The following is a 26905-nucleotide window of genomic DNA, read 5'->3' as shown; positions in this document are numbered from 1 at the left end:
GACACTACTTGGATCTGGTGCTCTGGGTTCAAGAGCTGCGGCTGGGGTGTCAAATAGGCTGCTAGCAATTCTCTTCCCTACCTTCATGTCTCATCCCATTTCCACAGCACATTGCCCTAAGGTTTTTCTAATAACAAGTACAAGTAATTTATATATAACTAAGAAACAGACTTGGCCCCTGCGGCGTAACATATTAGTCAATATTACTCTTGATTTAAATTCATTTCCACTATCATACAGCTCCCTTAAGCATTGCTTCTCTCTATGTCAGTTTGTGAAACAGGGAAGTCATACTCATTTCAAGCTCATGATTAACAGAATGTTTAGCATCTACAGACAATGCAAGGAAGGGATTTATATGTATTCATCACAAATTGGTTGTTTTATTTTTAATTTATACTCCAATACGGATTAAAATTTTTGTGAATGCTTTCTTGAGATTTCTACTTCTAGAATAATCTGGAAATCCAAACAGAGAAGTGTGTTTCTATACAGGCAGCTCTGCCATAGGAATCCCAGGGATACACTGTACTTCTAAATGACAGCAAGTTTATTCAGGTCATAATGCATCCTTCATTTACTCTTTTCAGAGTTATGCTCCTGCTAGAATTCTAATAAACAGGAATTTTTCCATTAGCATAGCCAACAATCATTGATTTAAATGACAGCAGAAGGCAGCACATAAAGATATTATAAAATCCTTTCAAAAGCTGAACAAAATTAATTTTGAAACATTTAAACCCCTTCAAGAATACCTTCAATGGACTGTTATTGCAGAGTAACTGTTGTGCTGCTTGTTCTGCTATGGACTAGGAGTCTCCTAGGAGGAGAGAACTTGGCATATGGAACAGATTGCAACTAGTTCTGGAAAAAATATTTCTATTTGGACAGTCTTGTTTTTTTTTTATTAACAACTCTCTAACAGCAATGTTCAGCTACATGACTGAAAGGGTAAAAATTAAATATGACATCACTTTTTAATATTAAATGTTTTTGGTGTTCTTCTGCAGAAAAATCTGAAAGCCCTCATAGATCTTATCTCATAAAGTGACACTGAATTTAGGAGGCAGTCTTGCCCTTTTCTTGGTATTTCATTGTTTAACTCTTAGAAGAAACAGTACATCTACCAGATACTACCTGTCCAATTCCATTCAAGTCCATGCATGAAAGCAAGAGGTTCTTTTGGCTTCTGCTATTTGCCCTTCAATGTTTTCTCCAGGCTCTTCTTTCCATGTGCAGCAAAAACCTCATATTATAGCAACAATGAACAGACTAAGACAATCACAGTTTCTCAGTGATGAATATCTGCAGGAGTTGAACACTAAAAAGAACTGTATTTCCAGTTCATTGCATATGTAATACAGCTATTACTCAAGTAAAGCTTTCAGTGCTTTTAGTCTCATTGTTCTTACCTTTCTTTTGACGTCAATGAATTGAGAAAACATTAAGGACCAGTAGAATGACAATTCAACTATGTAGTAGTAATGAAGGTCGGGCATCAGGGGCTGAAAGAAATGAGAAAAGGTTAATAGAGTCTAACTGACAGTACAGGCAGCTGTGGTCCATAGGAGGCATGTTTAATCCTAGGGGGTCATTGAATTATACATATGCATCCTATGTGAAAAAAATGATGATAATTGCCTCTTTCAAACTTTGATGGCTCTGGAAAAATAAAGCTCCCCACCATACTCTCTTCTAATGTTTTAGCCCTGACAATACTGTAATACCAAAAATTATTATGCTGTCCATTTGGAATCCAGAGCAAACTAAATTCTAAGTATTCCTTAGTTTCTTTTGAAAGTTTACTTGAAACATCTTGCTGTATATCAGTAATGAGGGTTTAAAACATAACAAAAAAACAATGCTAGAGTAAACTAGAAAAAAAAGTAATGCTAGTGTATAATCTCATCTGCTCATGATGAAAATGTGGGCTTTGAGCAGGGCTCTTTATAATAGAAATGCCTACTATTTTAAGAATTTAACTATTTTCTGGGGACATATTAACACTTGGAAAGGAGAAAATAAAATAAGTGTATCCAAGTATCTTGTCTGATATACAACGTGGTTACAGAGTTGTTTCAAAGTGAACGAAATTAAAAAAAAAAATCCAAAACCAAAACCAACCTGGAGTAACTTCAAAGAAGGTAACTGGTGGCACACATAAACACTCTGACCCTCAGCCTAAGAGATCCAATCCTCTTATTCACACTTTCCAGTCAGGCTTTTCCCCCCTTTCCTGCTCTTAGGGAAGAACAAAAAATATATATATACCCTAGACATAGATATAGATAGGTATAGATATAGATATCTCTCTCTCTCTCTCTATATATATATATATATATCTAATCTATCTATCTATATATATATATACATATATACACCCTAGGTTAAATTCCTTCAACTGCGAACTCTTCTCTGGAGCTTTTGGAATTTAATGTGTGGAGTTCAGGTGTGACAGCTATGTTCATCTTTCCTATCTTGAACTCAATCAAGATGGGAAGAATCTAGCAATGTTCTGAAATGCTGAGTAGCCCATTCACAGAAACATACTGGCACAAAGCTCCACCATAACAAAAACAGAGCTCTGCAAAAGCATCATGCTTGTTTTTAGACAGCACTGTAACTTTTACCTGATATGGATACCCGCTCCAGCACTGCCTGGTATTCCAGAGCCAGGGTGTCTGAAAGAAAGAAAAAGCAAACCAAAAGTCACTACAGACCACTTTGTGCTATGTTAAGTGTATGTATTTAATACTAACAAAGGACTAAAAATATAAGAACAGCTTAGAATTTGCATTTTTTGATAGCAGCTATGAAAACCAAATAGAACAATGAGATTTCTCAGAGTTTCACAGCATGAATTACAGCAACTTTCCTGTTTTTGTTGGTACCCAATGACCTCACTTTTGCAAGACTGTAGACTGAAAGTAAGCAGCTCGTGCTTGGATGGTCAGATCTCACACTATATTCTCAACAGAACAGGAAATTTTGACTTCAGGCAACTTAAATATTTCAAAGACGATTCCTTGCACATGCCATTATATATAGGCATTCCTCCATATAGGATACATCCTTCATCTTTACATAGCCTTATCTACTCTACATTCGAGTATAAAGGGGACAGAACATCATTAGTCAGTCTCCTGGATTAAGGCAGCATATAGCACACACAGCATTAAATGCTTTCCCTAGACCACAGTTTTTCAAATAAATCCTCACTGCCTGAGAGAAGGCATGTTCTTGTTTTCACCATCAGGTGGAGTAGCTCAGCTCAGGCAAACCGTAAAATCAAACTCATCCAAAATACAATGGGTGAGCACCAAAGCAACAAAACGGATACTAAGCAGAATGTTAAAGCCCCAGGCTGAGAATCAGGCTAGGTAGGAAGGATTTTTTAATATGCCCTTTAATAAAAAAGAAGATAAAATAACATTTTCACACCAATACCCCCAATGACAAAGAATAGTTCTTTCAATAGCCTGGAAAGTATATCAACATTTGAAGTAACACACCTCATAGAGTTTCTGATTTGCCTCTCTCAAGGATGCTGTAAGAATGCTTAAGTCCATCCAAACTTACCCTTCCCTCCATTAGAAATAACTTATTCATGGAACCAATTAATTGGTTCGAATGTCTCCACAGTATTTACTATGCTATACAAATTCCCCTCATTTCATGCAAGAAAAAAAAATCTTTGGAAACAGCCACAGCATCCCTGCAAGACAATATAAAGAATCTAGCATATTTCTGTCTGACAGCTGCCTGAATTAGATCCACACAAATATTCTAGGATAATTCATAGTTTTAGCCAGGTTTGAAAAGCTGTAACTGTCTTTCATATCATATTCAACAAAAGATATGAGATGCTTCCTACCCAATTATTTTGCTGCCTAAATTACAGGTCCTAGCAAAAAACCGCATATTTTTATCTTTCAAATATTATGACATCTTAAGGCTTCTTCATAGAGATGCTTGCTGCAGGAGCTACGGATACAGAGGTTTATGAGCAATTAAAATGCCGATTGCTAAATAAAATAAGCCTTTCTTGATGAACCTATAACCACAAAGCCCTACAGGGTATCACAACTGACAAATAATGTAATGTATGCATTAAGCCTCAAAGACCAATACAGCAGAATATACGCCCCTTCTGGGCCACATAAGATTCAGAAAGCCATGCTGCCATCTCAGACAAAATGCTCCTGAGTAGCTGTTTCAAAACCTAATGGATCCTTTGTGGGCAAGAGCATTTAAAATAGCAGGGCTCCTGCAGCACCTTCTTACCTCCCCAGTCTCCCTTCCCCTTGACTTGCCTTGGCATCTCTGAGTTCCTCTTAACAGCTTTAGCAGCAGGGCACTTTGGTTATGCTTCCCTGGAGGGTTTTAGGGAAGAAGTAGAGGAAGAGCTTGGTTTAAGCACAAGCTTCTTCTCTGACCTCCACAATGAGCACAGCCCTAGACTGTACTCAACATCTAAATGTAAACCACGGTTACAGTTAGACCAAGAAGTGTCTTATTTAGTCCTCTGTAAACCTCACAACTATGGAATACTTTGTAGAGGCTTCAGTAGGAAGCTTCAATCTACAAAAAGCTCACACAGTCTGCAGTGAGACCAAGACCCATTAGCGAAAGGTGGATTAATCATAAAGGACCTAAACTTTTTGAGTCAGCTTTTCAAAGTTTCTATCATCTTCCACTAAGTCTGCCTTGTGATGTCTTAGAAACTCTCTGATTTCCTAAAGATGTGTGTTTTTTCCTACTATCCTCTGAAAAACTGCCCTGAATATAGCAACATCCCTTGCTACTGTTGTATTTGTTTTGCTACTACATAAGAATTTCTCAAACTAAAGTTTCACTGATTTAAAACACACATCAGACAGTTTCCAGTCTCCACTGGCCATGAACAACAGGCTCTGAGGGCACCATCTTATCAGCCAACAATGCCAAGAGCACAGGCTGAACTGTGCAATAAACTGACACCCTGCAAGCACCACTGTAAGTCACCTACACAGCAAAATTAGGTATGCTTCCCTCTATCCACAAAATCACCGACTTCTGACAAAACACCATGCTGGGAACAAAGAGAACTCAGCAAAACAACAAAATCCATGGCTGCTATTTTGCATCAATTTGTGCAAATTCTTCCTTCCAGTGACTGTTAATTTGGTTTAGGATGCAGTTGCTTCTCACACCAGGAACAGAATTTTCATAAATCCTTCACAGATCCAAGCAGTTGTTGGTATTTCTTGGCGTAGCTAACTACAGGAGTGAAGACAATATGACACATTGTCAATGAACCTCCTGAAGGGTTTTTTCATATACTGTGACTAAGCAAGCTGTTCTGTTTCTGCAGAACAGGGATTTTTTTTCCCTCTAGAGTTTAGTGCTTTGTGTCTGTAGAAAAAAAGGTTTTAGGGGAAAAAATGCTTCTACAATGAAGAGTGCTCAGTGTTTCCTTTCAGCAATCTGCACTGTTGACTTCCAAACATAATTAAAAATTATACTTCTGCTAATGGGAAACCGTAAAATATGGAAGAACTTATAAAGGCCAAGATTAATAATAATCACTGGAAATGCACTTGACATTCAAATGCAAATATACGTGTGTTCAAAAAAAGGTTTTAAAAAAAATATGAATTCAAGTTTTGATGTATTATACAAATTTATATTTGGAAAGGCAGAGTAAGCTCCACACACACATCTACTTTTCTCTTTAAAAATATTATGTACAGAGATCTGGAGCATATGTCTTTTGTTGATAAAAGTTTACTTTCAACTTACAGCTTATGAGGAAATGAAGCTGGCAAAAGGAATTGATAATTAGAATCTGAAAGGGTCCTAATATTAAAGTAATGTGCTGAACAGAACTGAAGAACACTCCAGACAGAGAAACTGGTGACTGTAGCACCTCCTCCCCCTCCTCTCCCCGACAGCCACCAGTCCCCTTACCAAGCCCAGCCATCAAAATATTTGATCTCGTTTGTGTACCTTCTTCTTCTGATGCTTGCTCTGTTGGTTGCTTTGTAGTAAACAAAACTTCGAAAAACTTTTGCCTTCATGTGTCATGGCAACATTTTCAAGGACTGTCTGGTCATGAGCAAGCTGAGTGGCCAGTGGTGCTATGACAATTAAGAGCAGCTGGATGTCTACATAAATATTCCAGGAGCTAAGCTAAAGTTCCCAGAAACACTATTGAATGTATTTGGTAGCTCCTCAATCTACATTGTAAGAACTGTGCATAGAAAATAGCAGACACAGTCGCCCGAGCGTTCCAGATGCCTGATAACCCTTGGATGAAGCAAAGCAGCTGTACATTAGATTTACAGCTGCCTTCTATTTTTGGTCACAATGCCAGACCATATCAATTAGCCTAGCATTTGCATCTAAGAGGATATTAATGAATTTACTTTATTTAAAAAGACAACACATAACTGCATGCCCGCAATTAAGTTTTTTAAGAGAGAACATTGAAGTTTACACTTGGAAAACCTTACCTTGGTAGGAGGGAGACCTGCATAAAATTAAACCTTTACGAGAACAGGAAACATCCCAAGAGCAAATCATTAAAAAAATTAAATAGGGCACTTCAACCCTTATTGATCATTGCAGAGTAGCATGATTTCAGACTACTCCTGATTTTCCTACAGCATGCAGCTTCAACAAAGCTCCAGGGTTTCCAGTGCTCTGATACTATGGTTACTCAATGGCATACAGGAAGGTGGTTAATAATTAAACTCATCATTACATATCTACTTGCTGTAATTATGTTCCTATTTGTAGCTGCTCTGCCAGAAGAGTGCATGTATCTGATTCTGCCAGCCACTGCCTTTCAATACCATGTGTTGATGGCAAGTGTTTACCAGATTCATTGTATTCCTGATACTGAGTTTTGGAAATCCTCAGGCAGCTGCTTTCCTTTGCAAGATTCACCATGGCTTGCTTCACTGACATGTAACGTTCTACCACTGCATGCAATCCATGAAGGGAGACAGAATCGAATTTTAATAATAAGAACTCCATACCAAGGTAAACATAAAATAAAATTTCATGCCTAAACCCAGATGTTTAAGCTGGTGGTATTTATGAACCTACACTTCCGACTGGAACAACACTGTATAGAGAAAAGCCAAACAAAAGCCCTAACTGATGTGTTTTGCTGTACTTTGATACAGGCACATTGTAGCAAGGTCTCAGGATCATCCCTGACAGTCTGAAAGTTAGGAAGTTACTGCAACTGCAGAATTTTTAATAGGAAATACAGGTTTTCTCTAGTTCACAGGGCCTTGGAGAGACAAGAATGTATTTGGCTCACATAGTGCCATTATGGGCAGGCAGTGAAGACCTTTCTTTAGTGAACTCCCCAATTTAAAGTACTGCCACTAAAACCCTGGCAGAAGGAGCTCACTGTTTCTTTACACAGATACCACCAAGTCCCACCTGATGACTGAGAGAGCAGAACTCCTTCAGACAGGCTGCTGGAACAGGCAGCCCAAAAGCCACTCCAGTGTGGTCACTAGACAGGAACCATCTCTAAGCACTTTGGTCACTGAGCACAGCTAAAACGAGGCATAACCCTAAGCAACAGTAAGTAAGTACAGACTGAAGTAGCTTCTTCCCCTTCCACTCCTGCAACCACTGCATTTTTTTGAGATGCAAATATACTGTATCAGGGCAATTCACCCTTGGGGCAGCAGGTGTCATTACAACTGAAATACTTAGAATCACAGAATATGCTGAGTTGGAAGGAACCCATCACAATCATCAAGTCCAACTTCTGGCCCTGCAGAGAACACCCCAAGAATCACATTTCATAGGTGTATGTAATACTAAGTACTATATGAAAAAATCCCACTGAGAGAATCTCTCTCATATTGTATTTTCCTCTAACAGAAAGACAGAAGGGAGGAATGTTAATTATTTTAAATATAAAAACACAGTTTGCAATGAATTTTTCCTGCTCAGTTCTGAGTCAGTGACCATAATAACATTTTCTTCTCTAACGCAAATGAAGACAGCCAAAATAATTTCCCAAAATGTCTAAACTTACATAAAATGTTATATTCATTTTCCCTCTGTTTTTCACCTTCTCCTCCCGCTGAGGAAGTGCAAAGACACAAGTCTTCTAATGTTTCCATTTGTCATCTGCTGGTGGATCTATTCTGACATAACTTGCAGTTTTCGGCAACCAATCTATTAAAACAACTAACAATAAGACTGGCTGGTAGGGATGAGAAGAGGGGAACTATCATAAATTGCATATGATTTTGTTTAATAAATTGCAAATTTGTATTAAGTTTTAGTATAAAACCATAAATAGTAAATTTGTGCCACAGCAAAAAAAACGAAAGTAACTGGGCAATAGGAATGAATTTTCTCTTCCTCATCTACTTGAGCCCACAATTCCTGGGGACAGGAAAAAAATCCCTGTTGAAACTCCTTAAGATACCTGTGAGATAACTGCAGTTAAAAAATAGAAGCAAAACTCTGAATTAGTTTCAGATTTACAGCAGTACTTCCCTATGCTAACGTGGCACTGTTCAAAATCCAGCAGACAAGAGCATCAGTAGGCAGAAAAAATGGTAAAGCTCTGAGAGGGTTGACAGGTTACCACTTGAAGGGAATATAGTAGGAAAAAACCCAAAAGATCAACAATGATGTATTTATTTATTGCCAAGATTTTTTCCTCTACTACTGAAAGATAAAATGAAGCACCTTAATGACTTGAAGCACTTATGGTATAAAAATACATACTGTTCTACGGGTTTTGCTAATTTAATTGAGAATACAGCTATCCTCCAAATCATTCCTTCAGCAGTGAGTTCAAGTGAACAAGGGAAACGCAAAGCACCAGTTACATTAGTAATAACCTGTTCTTATATCCAAACATGTACTCTTGGTCAGGTTTAATTAGCTGTGAAAAAAAGAACTGCTTCATTAATTTGAACAGAAAAACATGAAAAGCTCATGGCAATAGAGCGCTGAGCTAACAACTTGCTACAGGTATGAATGAACCACCTTAGTTTATTTTAGACCAATTGAAACTATTTTTATCATAAAATTGTCCAAATATAACACTTTGTGAAGTATTTCTTCTATATTTTTCTTCTATTTTTATGATATGACCCTGAAAAAATTTCGTCTTTCAGAACGCTGGACTGCCAAGAAAATGAATACTGTGCTGAAGGCAAAATTAGCAACCATTCCACAGGGGGATATGAGGTGTGGCAGCCCCTTCTTCACTGCCCCAAACAACAGCATAATGCACAAGCAGCAGAGATGCTGTATATGGCTCAGTACCAGCTTAACTTGCCAATTTGATGATTACATAGCATTTACTTACTACTCTGATGTTATTAAATACCCCCAGCTGGATTCAAAACAGATAAAATGAAATTCAATTCTAGATGCATTTTTTGAATTAGTGCGTTGCTTTTCTTTCCCATGATTATGTAAAACTTGTCCCTATTGTATACATTTGAAAGTCCTGTTGCCATCCTATTACTGAATTAGGATACCATTGATATTCTCCTTTTGCTTTTCCTTTCAAAAACCTTCAGTTTCCTTTCAGCTACAAATAAATTCTGCCAGTTTGCTTAGCTTTGTCCTTTTTTGCCTGATCCAGTTATTATCTTAACTTCCAACAGCTTATGCAGTGAATTACTTCCTGGGCTGACTCCCCTTCTCTTACAAAGCCTCATTGTCCAAAATGCATTCATTCTCCTTGTTGATGTACACCGAAGTGGTGCAGTCATTTAAAACTGAGTTTCTCCAGTAGCTTTGATTTTTCTCATAGCATGGCTCATGATTTGTATCTCAAACATCCAAAACACTCTATTAATCTCTCCTAAATGCCCTCAACAATTTTTATGCCCTTTTGAAGATATATCTGAAACAAATTCCTTTTCCATGAGATGGCATCTAACTATGGTCTTCCTGGAAACATTTTCCACTTGTGATGCTTGTTTAAAAATGTAGTATGGCATTTCCCCATTCTCACAATAGCATTCTTCAAAAGACTCTAGAACATGGGTATTCTTTCTCGCTCACTCAGTGAATTAGAAATTGTTTTATTTATCACCTGATGTTCAGCCCTGCTTTCACGGAAATGAAAAAGATTATAATTCGATTTTAACATCCAAAATTATTTTAGCTTAAATATTTTAATTACTTACAGAAACTGAGCAATTGGTTTTATAAGTAAAAAATAAAAAATGTAATAAAACCCTCCAGAGAATCCAAATCAATTTTAAAGCAAGCAAAATCTGCCAAATGTGGGCTTCATTTCCTCCCTTAGTGGCCTATGTATCACATTATCCCTCTGCTAATAGCACAGCAAAATATCAAATATCAGCATTGTGTTAAAAGGGCTCCACAGTGGCTTCTGGCATTCTTCATTTAAATAAGAATATTTATCCAGCATTGGGCAAATAAGCTAACTGGACAAAAGAAACTACAAGACTTCAGTAACAGATAATATTACAACCTTTTGGGAAGAACATGGGAAGGAAACATCACGACAGATGCAGACTAGAGTAGAAAAAGTGCCCAGCAGAATGCCTGCTTCAATTGATTCAAGAATGAAAGAGACACCAAGGCTCTGGAGGTAAACCCCCTGCCGCTCAGCTTGTGCTACAGTGCTGTTTTCTAGAGTCAATTCTGATTTAAACCAAGGTGGTAGATATTTTCCAAACTCATGCTTTGGTATTCTTCCAAGATGCTGCATTTCTTTTATTGTTCTGTTCCACAAAATATACAGAAGCATTAGTTTCATGCAAAAGTAGATGCAGCAGGTAGGGAAACAGAAGATGGGAACGACAAATGAAATACTGAATATTCTGATGCAGGTCATTTTTTTCTGCTCCAAATGCTGTAACATGTAATGTGTTCTGCAAATAGCTTTCCTACAGCTGAGAAACTTTTATCACAAAATCAAGTCTGTCCTACTGCTACAAAGACTAAAAACTGTCTACAGCACTGGACATTTTGAATATAGCAATTTAATTTTATGAAATGGCTGTGCATAACAATCATTATTTTTTCATCTAAGGTTAACAATCTCAATAGCAGGTAAACTGTAATACAGACATAATGTCAAGAACTGTAATACAGAAACAATGTCAGTAACCAGCCACCACTTTATTGACAAGTTCTTTTTTTCTGTTTCAAATGAAGGTGGTCTGACTTTAGGCTCTAAAATTCTGGAGTACAAGAAATCTGAAATGCATTTACAAATTTTACACTACTCTCTCTGGGCTGTAACATGTGCATGTATCACTGCTGTTATTTTATTCCAAAAAAGAGCCAAAGAATAAGCCAACTCATCTGAGCAACAGAATGCAACATTCTCTCTCATGAAAAAGCATGAAGCCAGTTTCTCTCAATGTGCACACAGAAACTGTGGGCCACTAACAGAACATCTCCTGCTGTCACACAGAAGCTTTCTAGCTCAGTGGTTAGTGCACATATGAAGGCAAGCACTTCAGTTTCTTCATTTGAAGCATCCTATAATTTCAAGAAAGAGCAACTTTCTTAACAGAAGAAGTGGAGCTCTACCTGTTGTGGTTTTTTTCCTTCATACTACCCAGCTATTTTCTATTTGCTTTCCATACACTTATATCCTATGAGTAGGCTTTTGGAGGCAAATTTACACTTCAACATGGCTTTCTCTGTTCTTTTGTGAGCTAGATGTACCACTAGAAATTGTAACTACCCACCAGACAGTTCTCAGCTCTTCCGTAGGGGATGACTCATTAGGAAGGACACTCAATCAGCTGCAGACATACAGAAGCTTGTTGCACCCAGCATTTTTAAATATAGCCACAGCGTACTCATATAATCTGCATTACTTCAACATTAAATTTGAAAAAAAAGCAAGATTTGTTTATCCAGGCAGATGATTCTTTTCCCAGTAGAATACCTACATGCAACTTCAGGTTTACAAGTCTCAGTATAGACTTCAGAAGACTTGCAGAAAATTCATCCTCTTCTGTGAGTTTGTAAATCTCTTGGCCAAGTAAAGGAAGGAAATTAAATGTGAAAAGTCTATATATATCACCTGGAAGCTTTGCTTCCATATGTTTGTAAAGATTTTTCATTTTACAGCATTATACAGGCACTGCTTAGCACCAAGGATAAGCAAGCAAGAAATAAGCCAATCCTGAACTCTTTGCTCTGTTTCTTTATCACCAAAGATAATGATATTTTTTCCATTTAATTGAAGCACAGTCAGACCATTAACTTTTAATGAGCAAAGCCACCATTTATTTAACTACAAATATTACTGAGGAAAACAAAAACATTATATCTCATTCCTATGTTAATGATAAGCAAAGCAGTCAGTTTAATGCCACTGGAACTTAATGTCTTGTTGACATCACTACTGGTGTGGTACTCTGCAAAGACGCAAACATGCAAATGAAACAAATGGTAGAGCTGAAAAATCTCAGTTTCATTCAGAAAGGAAAGAATTTGCATATACATTATCAAAGTAGAAATATAATTGGTTACTTATCTTTTATGCTTCAAATGTTAGTGATTTATAAAGACACAAAGAATGCTGTAGTGAATGCTGGCTTCAGTCCTTCAGTGCTAAAACATCTCATTCAGAAGTCTGAAAACTAAGATGGGGATTGTCACATCTAGCATTTGCCACTTTACCAAGAATGGGGGCAATAAGGATTCTATGTAAAGTTGAATTCTTCACATTAAATGATTTTGTGGGCCACCCACCCACTTTGCAGTCAGTAATATTTTAAACCTGATCTGGAAAACAGTGAAGACTGGAGCTGGCAGTAGTAACAAAGAAAGCTTCATCTTCTCTTTTGAAATTGGTACCTTGGTCCATTTTCTCACATAGAACACTCATTACCAGATCTGCTCTTGAAAAGAGTATTTGAGGTAGAAAGTGAACAACTTGAACTCTTAACCTACAATTACACTGATTCCTTCTTATAAAGTATCAGAAATGACACAGGTGAGTTCAAATCCTGATTATGATGACCTATTTCATCCCCGCAGCGCATTAGCCATCACACTGCAGGGCAGGTTCTGAAACACACAGTGCTATGGGATCAAGGAACCATACAGCATGTTAATGGATGAAGTACACATAAAATAGAAGTGTTCAAGGAGACAGGGAGAATGGAACTGCATGCTGCTCTGGCCCACACTTCCCCTGGGGTTGACTACTGCTAAACAGCTGAGAACAGCTCTGATGTGCCCTCCCTCCACAGGCACATCACCATTCCTGCTCACACCAAGTTGCCTTGCACCTGAGACAGCCTCAAGAACTACAGACACAAAAAATATTAGTATACCTCTTTTACTTACAAAGCACCAGAGACATTCAGGATACATTTTCTGGTGTCAAAGTTTTGACCAAAACAAAGATTATTTGAACACAGTGCACCATTCCCCTAATTTCACCTCCTAGAACTACAGAAATATGGCCCAACTTGCACAGAAGCTGAGAACTAGTCACACTGTAAAAAGTTTGCACCACAAATCCGTATTACTCTCTATTGCAGGGTTAACAGACCTATGTCAGAGTGCTTAGAAGCTTTCAATACCCTTCTCTTTTTAAATCAGGTGAAACACAGCACTGATGGGAAACTCCACAGAAACCTCCTTCCACAGTACATTAGATAAAGAATAGGCAAAAGAGGTATTCTTTTCTAAAACTCTAATGCATTTTGTTTATTAGTAAAAAGTAACCACTGTCAGAGGCATTTAAGCAAGGATGATGGTGAAATTGAGATTAATACTTTGGTAAGCCTTACTGCTAGTTTAAGACCTATAATGAAAAATAATCAAGTGAACTAGTTATGTTGCTACACCATTTTTCTTTTAAAACCCCACTAAATATTGATAAGAACTTCTATTCCTTACCAATGCTAGTAGCAAAGCATTTTATGAATGCAAATTAAATTTTCATTTTCACTCCTCATGAACATAGACTTTATGCCTGTCCTTTATATTATACCTGCACAAGACTTCAAGTCTGTGAATGTTATGAAAGCATAATAATATAAGTGCCTACCTTTTTCAGGAACCGTACTCCATAGGTAAATATATAAAGGTAAAATGTAAATCTCCACCTGCAAAAGGTACAAGAGATTAACTCCAGGATACCAGATTTACATATTTTACAGTTCAACACATGATTTCCTATTTCACCACCAAACCACCACACCCTGGTTACATTACCAGAAGTTGAAGCAAAATTTTGGTCTGGTTTTCTACAGCTTTTGTTATCAAGCATTGTGCTCATTTGCCTGCTTTTCCTGGCCTTCTGAAAATACCTGCTAATTTTATCTAAACAGGGGAAAAAAATCCTCACACATTTTCAAGGATATTAAGTTTTTAAAAGTTTAATAAAAATTAGCAGGACATTGGAGGAGAGAGGACAATTTACCCATATGTTGCAGGAAAGTTCATCTCTTATTAGACACCCGGAAAAAGATAATAAGAAGTTTTATTAAGAATTCAACAGGTGACTTGGGAGTACTGCATGTCAAACACACTCTTTATTAATGAAAAGTGTTATTCACAATGAACTGGAAATTCACTTGGCAGATTCCAGCACTTCACATTTGGTTTTAGAGAGTGCATTTGTGTCAGATAGATATGCTGGATACAGATATATATCCATAATTTACATCCACTTCCCATGCATCCCTTGATAAAAATAATCTACATTTTCCCAAATACACTCAGAATAATTGCTGAGCTTCTGGTTTTTCTTTTCAGATAGAGGCAAACTAGAAGTTAAGAACAGGATACCATGGAAAACAAGAGAAACTACCAGGAGATGTAATACAAAATCATCTTCTCCTCTGTCCTTCTCCAGTCTTCAAGAAAAGAAGACAGACACAGTAACTTCCTATCTTTGGATTACCCATTACTCACTTATGAAAGAGCTACTGGAGGTCTAAGGAAATAAAACCATAACTTTGTACAGTATAAATTCTTAGAGGAATTCTTTGGGGCTTTTTCCCCCCTCCAGTGTTGGACTGACTACACACACACACTTCATATAAACACCAGAAAAGTAATAATCATAATGTTTATAGCAGGATGAGATTTAGCTACTTTAGTGTGAAGCAATGCTGCAATGTGAATCATCTTCAATTACATATTTTATAGCACTTACAACTTTCTCTCCACTGGCAAAACTATTAATTTCCAGTTAATTGGCTTCCAGTTAACTGGAGCACTTTCAAACATGACTGGAATGGTTACAAAACTGAAAATGTTCCTATGTTAAAAGTTAATCCAAACCTTTCTCTTCAAAGCTACTTTTACAAGTATTTAGAAACAGTTGTGTCATACATAAATAACCCTCTGACAATTTGAGGAGAATGTAAGAACATCAGTGAGATTTAAAGTGTGATACTTCAGTTGAACAGAAGCTCTGTTTCACACTGTAGTCTCCACAGCATAGATGAAATTAATTTATTAAACTGATACGAGAGAAACAGCAAATTCTTCAAGGGTTTGATCACTGTAGTAACAGGCACACTGTTTTCATGCTGGCGCTTTCAAGATACTGTGAAAATAGAGTACTTAGAGGCAAAACGTTAGTTGTGCTGGCAGAAACCTTCAGATTATGCACATGAAAGAAATAGCAAGGATAGTATTATGAAGCAAGGATTTATTTGGGTGGAAACTTTCCTATTAGGTCAGTCCTACAGGCAGTAACTTGCCATTCAATTTCACGTTTACATATATCATCTAGTGAAAGTTTTAAGGCTGTCACCAAAAATATTAGGAGGAAAACCCTGTCTAACCTATTCACTGATGAGCATTTTTGGTGCCCTTCTTTCACTCCTAAGTGATGATGAGCACTTTCGGTGCCCTTCTTTCACTCCTAAGTGTGAGCAGCTATGATCAATTCCTCCCATAGAGTTTTATCACCTTTAACATTTCTCCAAGCAAATTCATAACATGCTTAAGGGCTTTTCTAGCTTGCTGTTGGGAGATGCAATATTCCACAGAGGAGTTCAAAGGCAGTTGGACATATTTGAAAGGCATTAATAGCTGAGTTTTATCTGGTGATTTTCCAGATTTTTCAGTCTGCATGGACATTTGGAAAACTCTGATTGCAGAATTTCCTGCAGCTACCACCCCTCAAAAAATAAACAAGACCCTTTCCCAAAACAGGCAAATTAAGAAAAACTGATATCCTCATCTAACTCTCCATCCACCTCCCAAAGCACTGACACTCTATAGATTTGTACTAAAGCCGTGGATTGCCCTGAAAGAGAGTTTCTGGAGCTTCAGAAAACCCTCAGAGCCAAGAGCCAGTGGGTATTATTTGGGCCTGCTGAAAACAGTCAGCTTGCTTAGACTGTTCAACAGCTACAAAGGTGATAGATGCACACAAGGATATGATATGTTCTTTTTCCCGAATGTGACAAACAAATGGCCTTGGATTTAGCACCAGAAGATGAAACAATGCTAAGAACTGAATGATAGACCAAGCTGGTCAAAGTCCTAACTTCTTAAAGAAAATAAAAGTCTTGATAACAAAAAAAGCTCATTCCTGCTGAACAACAAACTCAAAAGCTATTCTACAAACTTCTGGCTTGGTCAAACTCCAATAAACAAAAATTTGAAACAAAGCAAAGTTGGAATTGGCCCCTGGCATGTTTATCACCATTAACCAGCTAACTCTGGTGGTAGCAGATCAACAAAGGACTTACATCGCTCTGTAGCTGGCAGCTAGCTGCTTTTTCTGCAGACTTTAAAGAGCAATTCTCCCAGCTCAAGATTCCAAATGGAATCTCAATCTCATACAAGAAAGTCCAAGGAGTTTCCCACATTGTTTTACCAGTACTTGTAGATGGTTTATTGCTGCAGTTAACAGTAAAACATCCATAAGCCAAAGTAAAATAGATGAATGCATACTCAATAATTTGGGATTAAAGACAGGGAGAAAAGGTACAGGAACTAGGTTATGAAGCTGCATTATTCACTCAAAATCATACAGATAAGGACAGAATGTATGTGACAAATACCTTTCATACAGTGCAGGTATCTCCAAGCAAGATTCCTCCAAAGGTGAACTCTCAAATCAATTCTCTTGCAAAAAGTACTCTAATATGAATGATGGATTTCAATCTACAGTACATACTTCTTTATGCCTCTATTTGGATCTCACTGAAGCCCACTGATGAGGAAATGCAAATAAAGGGAAAAAGTTATAAGCAGTAATCACACCTATCCACAGTATAGCCCAGTGTCCAAAACATCTCTGCATTTTGGGAACTTGGGCAAAATGTTCTTTCTGTCTGCACAGAACATCATAAAAGAGAAGGACACCTTTCTTAAGTGTGAGGTTATTGAGTTTTATTCCAATTGAATTCACAAACTGGTAGCTGATGAAGTGCTGTCTTGAATTTGTCCTAGATAATAGTCCCAAATCTAACACTGGAAAGTGCCCCTAGCCTAAGCACAGTCTGAATAGTTACAGAACCCAGGAAAGGGAAGATGCTTAGCCAGTGGTATAAAACCTCCTAGTACCCTTTCTAATATCCTGCTTAAGGTCCTCCTTAAGCATCAGCAGCTCATGCTGAGTGTCCACATGTCACTGGATACTGTTGTTTGGTCACAGCTGATTTGCCTTCAACAGGGAAAGCAACTTCTTCTAAAGCACAGGTAGCAGAGCCCGAGACTAGGAAAAGTAAGGCAAGATGTATACTAAAATATCTCTTGTTCCCCTTTTCCCCCAGCAATATTCTCTGCCCTATTAAAGACATACAAAGGAGGCCACAAGGTGAAGCACTCCATCATGGGCAACTACCACATCAATTCACGCTTTCCTGAAAGATGAAAACAACTGAAGCTTCTCTGTTTTGTGAAAATTTACTCTGTCTCCCAGACTTCAAACATCCCTTTGATCAGTTGTATAGAGACAAAATTTGAATTACATATACACACAAAGTGTGTTGCTTGAAAGACTGAAGTTAGTTTAAATCCAGCAAACCTCGATGAAAGAGCTCTGAACGACCTGATCTGTCTGCTCACAATAAGGTTTATGAGGTTCACTTTGGTCCTCCACTAAAAGACTTCCAAAATGAACCAGGCTTGCATCTGGTCTGCTCAAACTCTGAATAAGGGAGATCAAATGGACTTACAGACCCTCCATCAAATTCTTCAGGTTGTGCTGTTGCTTACCAGGCCAGTGCTTCGAACATGAATGTGACACACTGCAGCAAAAAAGTCAAGCTAAAATGTGACCCTGCCATAACAGAAAAATAAATTATTTTCTAATGTACTCCTAAAAAGAACGCTGTAGAGTCCCTCAAAGGTGCAGCAGCATAGCTGACTGCTCTTGTTCTACATTTGAGTATTCTCAGTACATAGCACAGCCTCAACCCCTTTAACTTTGAGCTGCTGATGAAATCTTAAAGATGCTTCAGCATGATTCAGAACATCATCTAAAAAGATGGAAAAGTTGGAGAGCCTCCACCAACTAACTTGATATACCCCATGGTATGCTAAATTCAGCAAAAGCTATTTAAAGTGTCCAGTTGAGCAAGCACTTCACTGAATTTTTGCACTAAAATATGAAACTAAATTTCGACTAACAAAACAAAACAAAATCAAGCAGTGGTCAAGCAAAGCACCCCATTACTCCATACTTTTTGCAGAACCTCATGAACCACATGTCAGGAAGATCTGACATCCTCCCCACGGACCTGCTGTCCAGCTGAGTGAGCTTAGCATGGGTGCCTCCCTAAGGAAAATGCACACTTCTCCCTAAGGCAAGGGTGAAGAGGAACAAGGCCTCTGCTCCTGCAGTCTTCCCTTTTTTCCACTTCTTTTGCAGGAAGACTGAGTGGCCAGGCTGTGAACACTGGCACTCCTGCAGAACGTTGCAGCACACACCTCACAGTGCACAGTGCTTATGGCCCTGATGCCAAACCAGTGTCTGCTGCTCAGCAATGGTGTGCAGAGATCCAAAGCTATCCAACTGCTGACAACAAAACATCAAATATAGTAAATGCAGAATGCTAAAAACATAAAAGCCATTATGCTTGCAGAACTGTAGCTGTTATTTAAAGAGATGCCTTTGCCATTGGCTTGCTACAGACAGGACCACAAACAGCAATGTAAGAATGCCACACTTCACAACAGTTAATATTTAAAAAACCTCATCATTATTTAACAACTAGTCATAGGCTCACCACATTGCCTGCAGTTGAAGAAACTTGCTCTCTGGCTCTGAAAAGTATTTTCAGAGAAACTGCACATGCCTAAAGTTTTTCCATGGAAATACACTTCCATGTGTAAATGTAAGATTACAGTAAAATGTAAGATTTGCTGTTCTCCATCATCCACTGCTCACATTCTGGCAGTGGCTGACAGACCTCTGGGCTCAGGCTTTGGACTGAAAGTCAGCTGAGCTTCATGCAAACTCCATAGCTGCAGGTCTTGGTTCTGGAGATGAGAAGGCTTGAAGTACCATTACATAGTTTGTTCTCCATTTTAATCCCCACAATCTGAATGGACTGCACAAACATGTAGCTGGGCTACAGAATCATTAGCTGGGACTGAAAACTGCTTTGCGCTGCAATGGTTTCCTGTGACTGTGAAAGGAAAAGCATATTCACTGTGAGAGTGCTCAAAGGAGCACTTCTGAGGCTGAGTTTAAACAGTTCTTATGCTGAAAATTCAATGTTTATTTCTTTTAAATGGGAAGCTGTTTATTTCTTTTAAATGATCACTAAGTTCCACACATGCTCACTATGACTTAAAGTAGCCTCAAATTGCATTTTTCTGCTCCCCCAACTACAGTATGACAGCCTTCAACTTTCTGATTCACTCAAGAAGACTTAATCCAATTAATGTTGCTTCTGACATAGCCAGAGGTATACATTCCTTGTAGATGACTACCTCTAAAGACAAATATTTAGAGGATGATCCTAAAAAAACAATGGACTCTGAACTTTTGGATCAACTTCTTAATATTTGTGACATTGTCTACCTACCTATTATACTCCAACTTTAAGTTAAAACCAAAACTAAACACGACAAACAGTAATCCTTCTCCCCTAAACCAACAAAAAATTTCCCTAAAGATACTATTTTTAGGCAACAAATCATGTAAAAATACAAGACAGAGCACTGAAAAGTAATGCTTAATCAATCGAATAAATAGGAGATCAAACAGCAGACTCCACAAAATCTTTACTTATCTTCAATCCTGATACCTAGTCTCATAAAAGCTGCAAGCATGACTGTATGGTTGATGGAAGTAACTCTGCTGTTCCAATTTCCTGCCTCCCCAGATTTCTGTAATAATAATTTGCTGCATTTCCACAAAGCCTGACAGATGCAAGCAGACATAAAAAATGTTAATTAAAAATAATACATAGGTAAATAAATGAATTAATAAAATTTTCTTTCCTCTTTTGGCATGGTATTGCTGTCGAGTCAGTCTGGACCATGCAAATGGTAAATAATTCCTGCACTGTGGTTAAGCAGGTGTTATAAAAGGAAGAAGGCAGCTGTGCACAACTCACTAAGATGTGCAAAACAGCAGGTATGATAAACTGAGAACACTGTATTGCTCTCCTCTTCTGGATTAAGACTTGACTGTCATCTGATTTTCCTCTTGGTTGCAGTTTGAATCAGTTATTTAATATTTAGTATTACAGTGCCACTTGAAACCAGTCCTGTCCTAAATCTGTATGCTCAAAATACAGCTCTGAAAGCCTTAAGAGCAAAATTTAGTAGTGCAGAAAAGAGGAAAGGAAACACAGTACTAAATTTTGAAGTGATGCAATTTTATAAATAATAAAGTGTGTTTATATAATTAGGCCAGAAAATATGTATAATACAAAAGGTGTTTTGGTAACTCATTCTAGGTTACATAGTTTCTGTTCAATGATTATGCAACTGTTCTCTTCTGGGTACTCTGAGGGCTACATAAAATAAAGGACCGATAAGACCTCAGCGATCTATGATCCTTGCCAAACCCTGCCCTACAAAGAGATACTATCTGGAAAGCTCATGGGAAGCACACAGAAAAAACAGATGTCGCTGCCATGCACCATCCCTTGTGGTCTGATCAGCAGACCTATCTTCTCATCAGTGATACTCAATGCAAACAGCTGATGAGTCTTGGAGAGAGAAAACAACTCAAAAGCCTTTCTAACAGGGACCTCTACTCTCCATTCTCACCAATGAGCTCACAAGTCACCTATTTGCAGACACGACAGTTTCTCACTGACCCTCTTTTACGGCTCTAGAGGAATGAAAACTTGGATCTTCCAGACTGCATTTGAATTTCACCTAGCAGCGTGGTCCTAGCCATGATAGCCAACACATTTGTCTGCATAAGGCACCTTTGTGCCAGGTAACCACCTTCTTAGACTAACTTGCATTACCTGTTTTCTTTTGTTCCCCTGGTGAATGTTACTTTCCTATAGCATTAAGTGTGCCCCAGAGTGGTTTTTAGCCTGCTAAAGCAGATGCTGAACCCTTAGGAGTATGATCTTTGTGGAGGCAGGCTGGGTGTCGGTGCTGTTTCCCCATTTCCCTGAGGAAGCCGCCGGCTGTGCTTCGATCCATGCAGCACACGCCAAGGCTGTGCACAGCCAGACACAGCCTCTGACCACACGGGCAGAGATCATCCTGCCAGGAAGGGCTGCTTTCTCTTCACCTTCTGTATTTCCATTTTGGAAGATAAACCTCCCCAACTTCCAAGTGAGAATTGCAGGGCTATCGTAGCTAAGATTGGAGGATAAGCAATGCTTTTAGTAGCATATTCAAACCTCATCTTGTCAATTTTGTTTTCCCTTTTATATCTGAAGAAGTATATTTACATTCTCATTTATGTTCCTTCCCTTTCTGTGTCTCCCATTTATTGCTTGTTGGATCACTGAAAACTTCAGAAAAACCTCTACAAGTTGCTCATTACAGTGAAGGCTTTTTTTGGTCCATTTTTATTTTCCCTCAGTTATCAAGCACTGTACAAAGAAACAGGGACAGGAAATTTTGGTACTATTTTCCTTGCAACAGTGCTTTTATCAGAGCAGCAGCAATGAAACTAAAGAAGACAGAAACCCAAATTTACCAGGAAGCATCATCTAACCGAACTATATTCATTAGTCTTAAAGTATTTAAATAACTAACCATAAGGGATAGCATTCAGAATTTCAAAGCACACTTTCTGCAGCACCTTATACTGAATATTTCCTGTCTCATAGTCACAATTTCAGGCTGTTTCAGGGCCTGATCTTAGAAGATTTACCCTGCCAGTAACCGGGACTACATGAGCTGATCCACTACTTGAATCCTCTGAAAAAAATAGTGAAGCATTTAAATCTCACATATCCTTTTTTAAATCTGCTAGCTTCTTGAACTTCAGGGAAGTGAAAAATAAACATGCCTGTATGAGAAAATCCTGGTCACCAGTCAATACAAGCAGAAGAGCCTGTCACACTGATACTACCAATAAAATGTATGAGTTCATGGAGTTACATATAATGCAAAACAGGAGCACAGAGATGAAGTTACCAGAAAGGTCCCCACTGCAGCCTGGGCTCTGTGTGCTGTCACAGCAGGTCTATGCTGAGACACCAAAGACAGAAGAAGACAGAAGACAGAAACTGTAACAAACACAAGGTTACCATATGCCTGTAGCTACATTACCTACCACAGCATCATGCCAAAAAGCATTGGATGAACTAGCAAGTTTCTCATCTCCATCAGCATCATGTACATGTTCTCACAGAGACCAGTATCACTACATAAATTCAACTACAGGCCACTGCAAGCCTCTTCCATTGGCAGGCAACTTACTAGCATAGAAAACAGTGTAGTTATATGCCTAGTTATACATAAGTGAAAAATGATAAACAATGTGAAAGCTAATTTTTCTCTTAACTCTGTGTCTCTGTGAACAGGCATAGTCCATGTATCTATAAAATGAAAGGCAATCAGATATGAAACAAAACTGTGTAACAACATAAATACAAGGGAGAAGAGAGAAGTAAAGATTTGCAGTGTATAAAATAAAATTAATTCATTGCTGTGTATAAAATAACATCTTACTGCCACTTAACTCTTCAGTGTTTCAAGGCACTTGTCTCCAGTGTTTGCCAGCTTCATTTAAAACTGAAGCTGACTGAAGGTGGCAGCTTGTCTCTGCCACAATGAAGAACTAGACAGTTAAAGGTGCAGAGAACACAAGAAAGCAGTAGCAACTGCAGTCTTTTCAGTTTTCCTTTTGTTGTCTTAAATTGTTATATTGTGACTGTAATTTTGGATTTGTGTTAACATTAACTAGAACTTAGGGAGGAATTATTTAATTTCCATAATATAAGATAATGGTGAGCCCATACAACCCCCAAGAGAATGGAAACCTAGTTAATTATAACCTTGCTTAATGTACAATGATAATATTAAGTGATGGTGTCTTTGTAGGATGAGCACATGAGTTAATTTAAATTTATTAACTGTGTTAAAAACTGTGTCACAGAAGGCAGTAAGGGCAGGGAATTCAGAGTTTTAAGTAATTAAATTTGAGGGAAAAGGGAATTTCATAAGATGCAAAATAATAAGTGCTTAAAGCACTAAAGTCTTTAAACACTGTGAGCATATTATGAGGACATGGCATGGACATCTTTGCCTGTCTGCTCCAACAGAATAGCAGGGAAAGAGGGCTGGCAACTCCTGACACTTAAACAATGTTGTAATTTCCCCCTAATACCATGTTCAGGCAGTGAGAAATCCTGAGGCCCAGCTTAAAAAGACAGAATGGTGATCACAGACCAGATTCATCTTGGGTATGGCACAGTTAGGAGAGGAATCACGAGGGAAACTGCCAACCTTGCCCAATGCTGGGGTCTGTTCCATATGAGCTCTGAGCTAACTACAGCCTTTTGAGCAGCATACTATGGAGTTGCAAGAACTTCCATCTTCCTCTTCTCCAGATGATTCAGCTTTTTAATGTAGCAGGATAGGAGGGCAACAAGAGCAGACCCAGATTCAGTATTTTACTATTACAAATTAAAACATTATAGGAAGAATGAAGTAAATGGTATAAACAGAGCCACAGGTGCAGCTCTTAGTAGAAAAGTATTCCTTCACTCAGCCTATGTTACTCTAAGCCCTTGTATTAGAGCTGGCAGAAGGAAAAGATCCACTCAGAGGACATGGCACAACATGCCCTGCTCCACCGCACCATGTCCTCCCACCCTCTCACATCAGGAGGGACAGGTGGCTGAAGCTGCTTCCCCTGCTTCTCTCCTCCATCACATCCAAACTGAAGCTTTCACCATGGATGCAAGTACTGCTCATGCTTCCCTGGTTTACCTTCTCTTACTTGACTGCACACACAGTCTCCACAACCACAAGAAGCAGAACTCCAGCAAGCTCATTACCCACAAGAGGAAAATCTGAGTGATGTGGACCCTATGTTTGCATGCAGGGTAACCTTTAACCCCAGAGAGTATGGTGGATCACCCTACAAAACAGCTGTACAGCCAGCTGTCTGGCAGGGCAAATCAGAGGGCAAGGATGCAGAGCTCAGGGAGGCGGCCTTTACTGCTCACTACAATGGTAGCCTGTGCTGCTGAACTACAGCTTGAGCCAGTCTGTTCAAGTATGCCTAATACAGATGTTCCAAGAGGCAAAGCTGAATGCATAAATCCACAGCAAACCACACTGTAGCAGCTGGCTTGATTGTCCAGAGTCTGCCTTTGGAAGTGTGAGTGCTGGGCAAGCTGCGTGTTGGAGAGGAGGTACATGGAAGATGTTTAATATAGATTTATCAGAGAAGAATTAAAATTGCTGACATGGCTGCACTGTGTTCTCACAACTTTAAAATTAGGACAACTTGCCAGCCATTGACTTATTTGTGTGTCCAGGGACTCAAGCTGCAAATTACTATGTATTATGTAACTCAAGGCAACCAGTACTGTCTTAGTCTCCTTCTCTTGGAGCAGGGAGGCCATGAGTGAACCAGCGCTGAATGACATCATACAAAAACATACATTTACACAAAATAAAAGGCTCCATCGACACTCGTCCACACTGACTTCATATATGGCTTAGAGAGCAGTAGACAAACAAAACAAACATGCAGAACTATTGAGTGCTACTCTTGTAGAGTAACATTTCACCCTGATGTAAAACAGATCGGGATTTCTTTCTTGGTTTTTACATAGTCAAACATGACTCCAGGCCTTTTTGCACAGCTCTAGTTTCCCTGACATGAGTCTCAGTATAAATGCCTCATTCACTTTTACTTTCTCTAGAGGCCTTGCATTCAAGCACATCTCTCTTCAGTGATGTTACTAGGCATCACTGTTATAATTCTTTTAAAAGAGTCATAGGTCCTTGAATCTATCAACTCCAGAGTCCAAATGCAACTATTACAGTAGTATCGTAAAACTGTAGTATTTTACATGCTTAGTATAGATAACAATTGCCAGATGATCTTTGTTGCTCTGCACTTCAGTTACCACTTGCTAGCAATTAATAGTCTCCTTTCTCAACTCCCCTACCACCTGAAGCCATAATAAACACCTTTTGCACTCAGCAAAGTCACATCTTCCTGTTCTGGAACAATTTCACAGACTCTAACTCCCTTCACATTTCATTGAACACCTATGTCCTTCATCCACAAGCTGCCTCACAAATCTGACTGCCAACACCTAAGCCTACTTGCCCTTCATGTCACAATCCACTTATCAACACAATACCAAATATCTGATTGCCCAAGTAACAGCAATTCCCGTTCCATGGAAAACAGCAAAGGAAAACAAGGGAGATAGTGCAGTTCTGTGGCTATTGAAGAGTAACTACCACACTTGCTGAAGAGCATGTTGTGTGTCTTCACAGACCTATCCTCGCTTCGCTTTTCTGGTCATGAAACACTGGTTAGTCCTTTATTCCATGTAGCACTGGAGCAGTTGACAAATCAGAATTAAATCAATGCAAAGTACCATCTACCAGAAATTTTTGCTCAGAAGTGTGTTAGAAGCTGGCTTAGGAGAGCCTGATGCTATTAAACACTCAAGAGCTAAAAGCCTATTTATTTTCTAATGCTTTACTGCTCAACACAAAGCACAGACTGATTAATTTTTTCACAAATTTTATTACCATGTGTATCAGCACAGTTCAGAATTTCAACAACCAAACAGCTGTCTTAATTTCTTCCCCTTGCACTGTTATTTCTCCAGTACAACTTTATAGGAGGGAAATACTCTGCTAGTTGAGAAAAGCAATATGCCCAAGAAGTTGCAAACAGCCCACAGAATTTTCACATTTTCTTGTGTGTAACAGGAAAAAAACCCCAACTGGTATTTCTCTGTATCTATACACATACATGTGCACACACACACATATACACAGTCATAGACAGACAAAAATCTTCCTCCAAAGCAATATGCTTAAACAAAATTTCAATTCCTTAGGAAAAATAATGTCTAGCTAGGATACAAGACAGAGACTCTTCTCTCCCCTACATCAAAACTAAAAGACACTACTTACAGCCAATCTAGTATCCAAGCTTCTTCTAGAGAATAAAGGGGAGGAAAAAATAGATCTTTGGCTCTTCAGTCTGCACATTTTCATGTTTTCACATGCAGAATGTTGCATAAACTCAAAACATCTCTCTTGGCCATATGTTTCTTCCAGACACTCCTTAGAAACTATATAAATGTCTCTAATAAACAGCTTGCTTAAATATATATAGCTGTAGGACAGACAAGCCATTGGTTAACATTGATGACATTCCAAAATCCCAGGCTAGTAACTTACAGCATCACAGGTTCTCTCCCTTTGCACCAGACAACAAGGGGAGAGGACAGAATGCTCTCTCTTTTTATACTACTAAGTCTTTGAGAAAACCAGACATACCTACACACTGGTAGTATGAACAGAAACA

The 26905-nt window shown here is 38.5% G+C and overlaps 1 protein-coding gene across 3 annotated transcripts in view; it reads right to left on the bottom strand.

Annotated features, from left to right (window-relative positions):
• The window catches only part of CERS6 (ceramide synthase 6), a 95990-nt gene that overhangs the window by 30244 nt on the left and 38841 nt on the right, over nucleotides 1-26905 (bottom strand). For all 3 annotated transcript variants that reach the window (XM_030277425.4, XM_030277426.4, XM_072932207.1), the window contains exons 4-6: nucleotides 14039-14096; nucleotides 2631-2681; nucleotides 1413-1505 (exon numbers count right to left, since the gene is read on the bottom strand). In XM_030277425.4, coding sequence (XP_030133285.1) covers nucleotides 1413-1505; nucleotides 2631-2681; nucleotides 14039-14096 — 202 coding nt within the window. The remainder of the gene's footprint in view (nucleotides 1-1412; nucleotides 1506-2630; nucleotides 2682-14038; nucleotides 14097-26905) is intronic.

Source organism: Taeniopygia guttata, chromosome 7, assembly GCF_048771995.1.
Source record: "Taeniopygia guttata chromosome 7, bTaeGut7.mat, whole genome shotgun sequence".
Lineage (NCBI taxonomy): Eukaryota > Metazoa > Chordata > Aves > Passeriformes > Estrildidae > Taeniopygia > Taeniopygia guttata.
The sequence above is the reverse complement of the archived record's forward strand: the minus strand, read 5'-3'. Positions and strand labels throughout refer to the sequence as shown.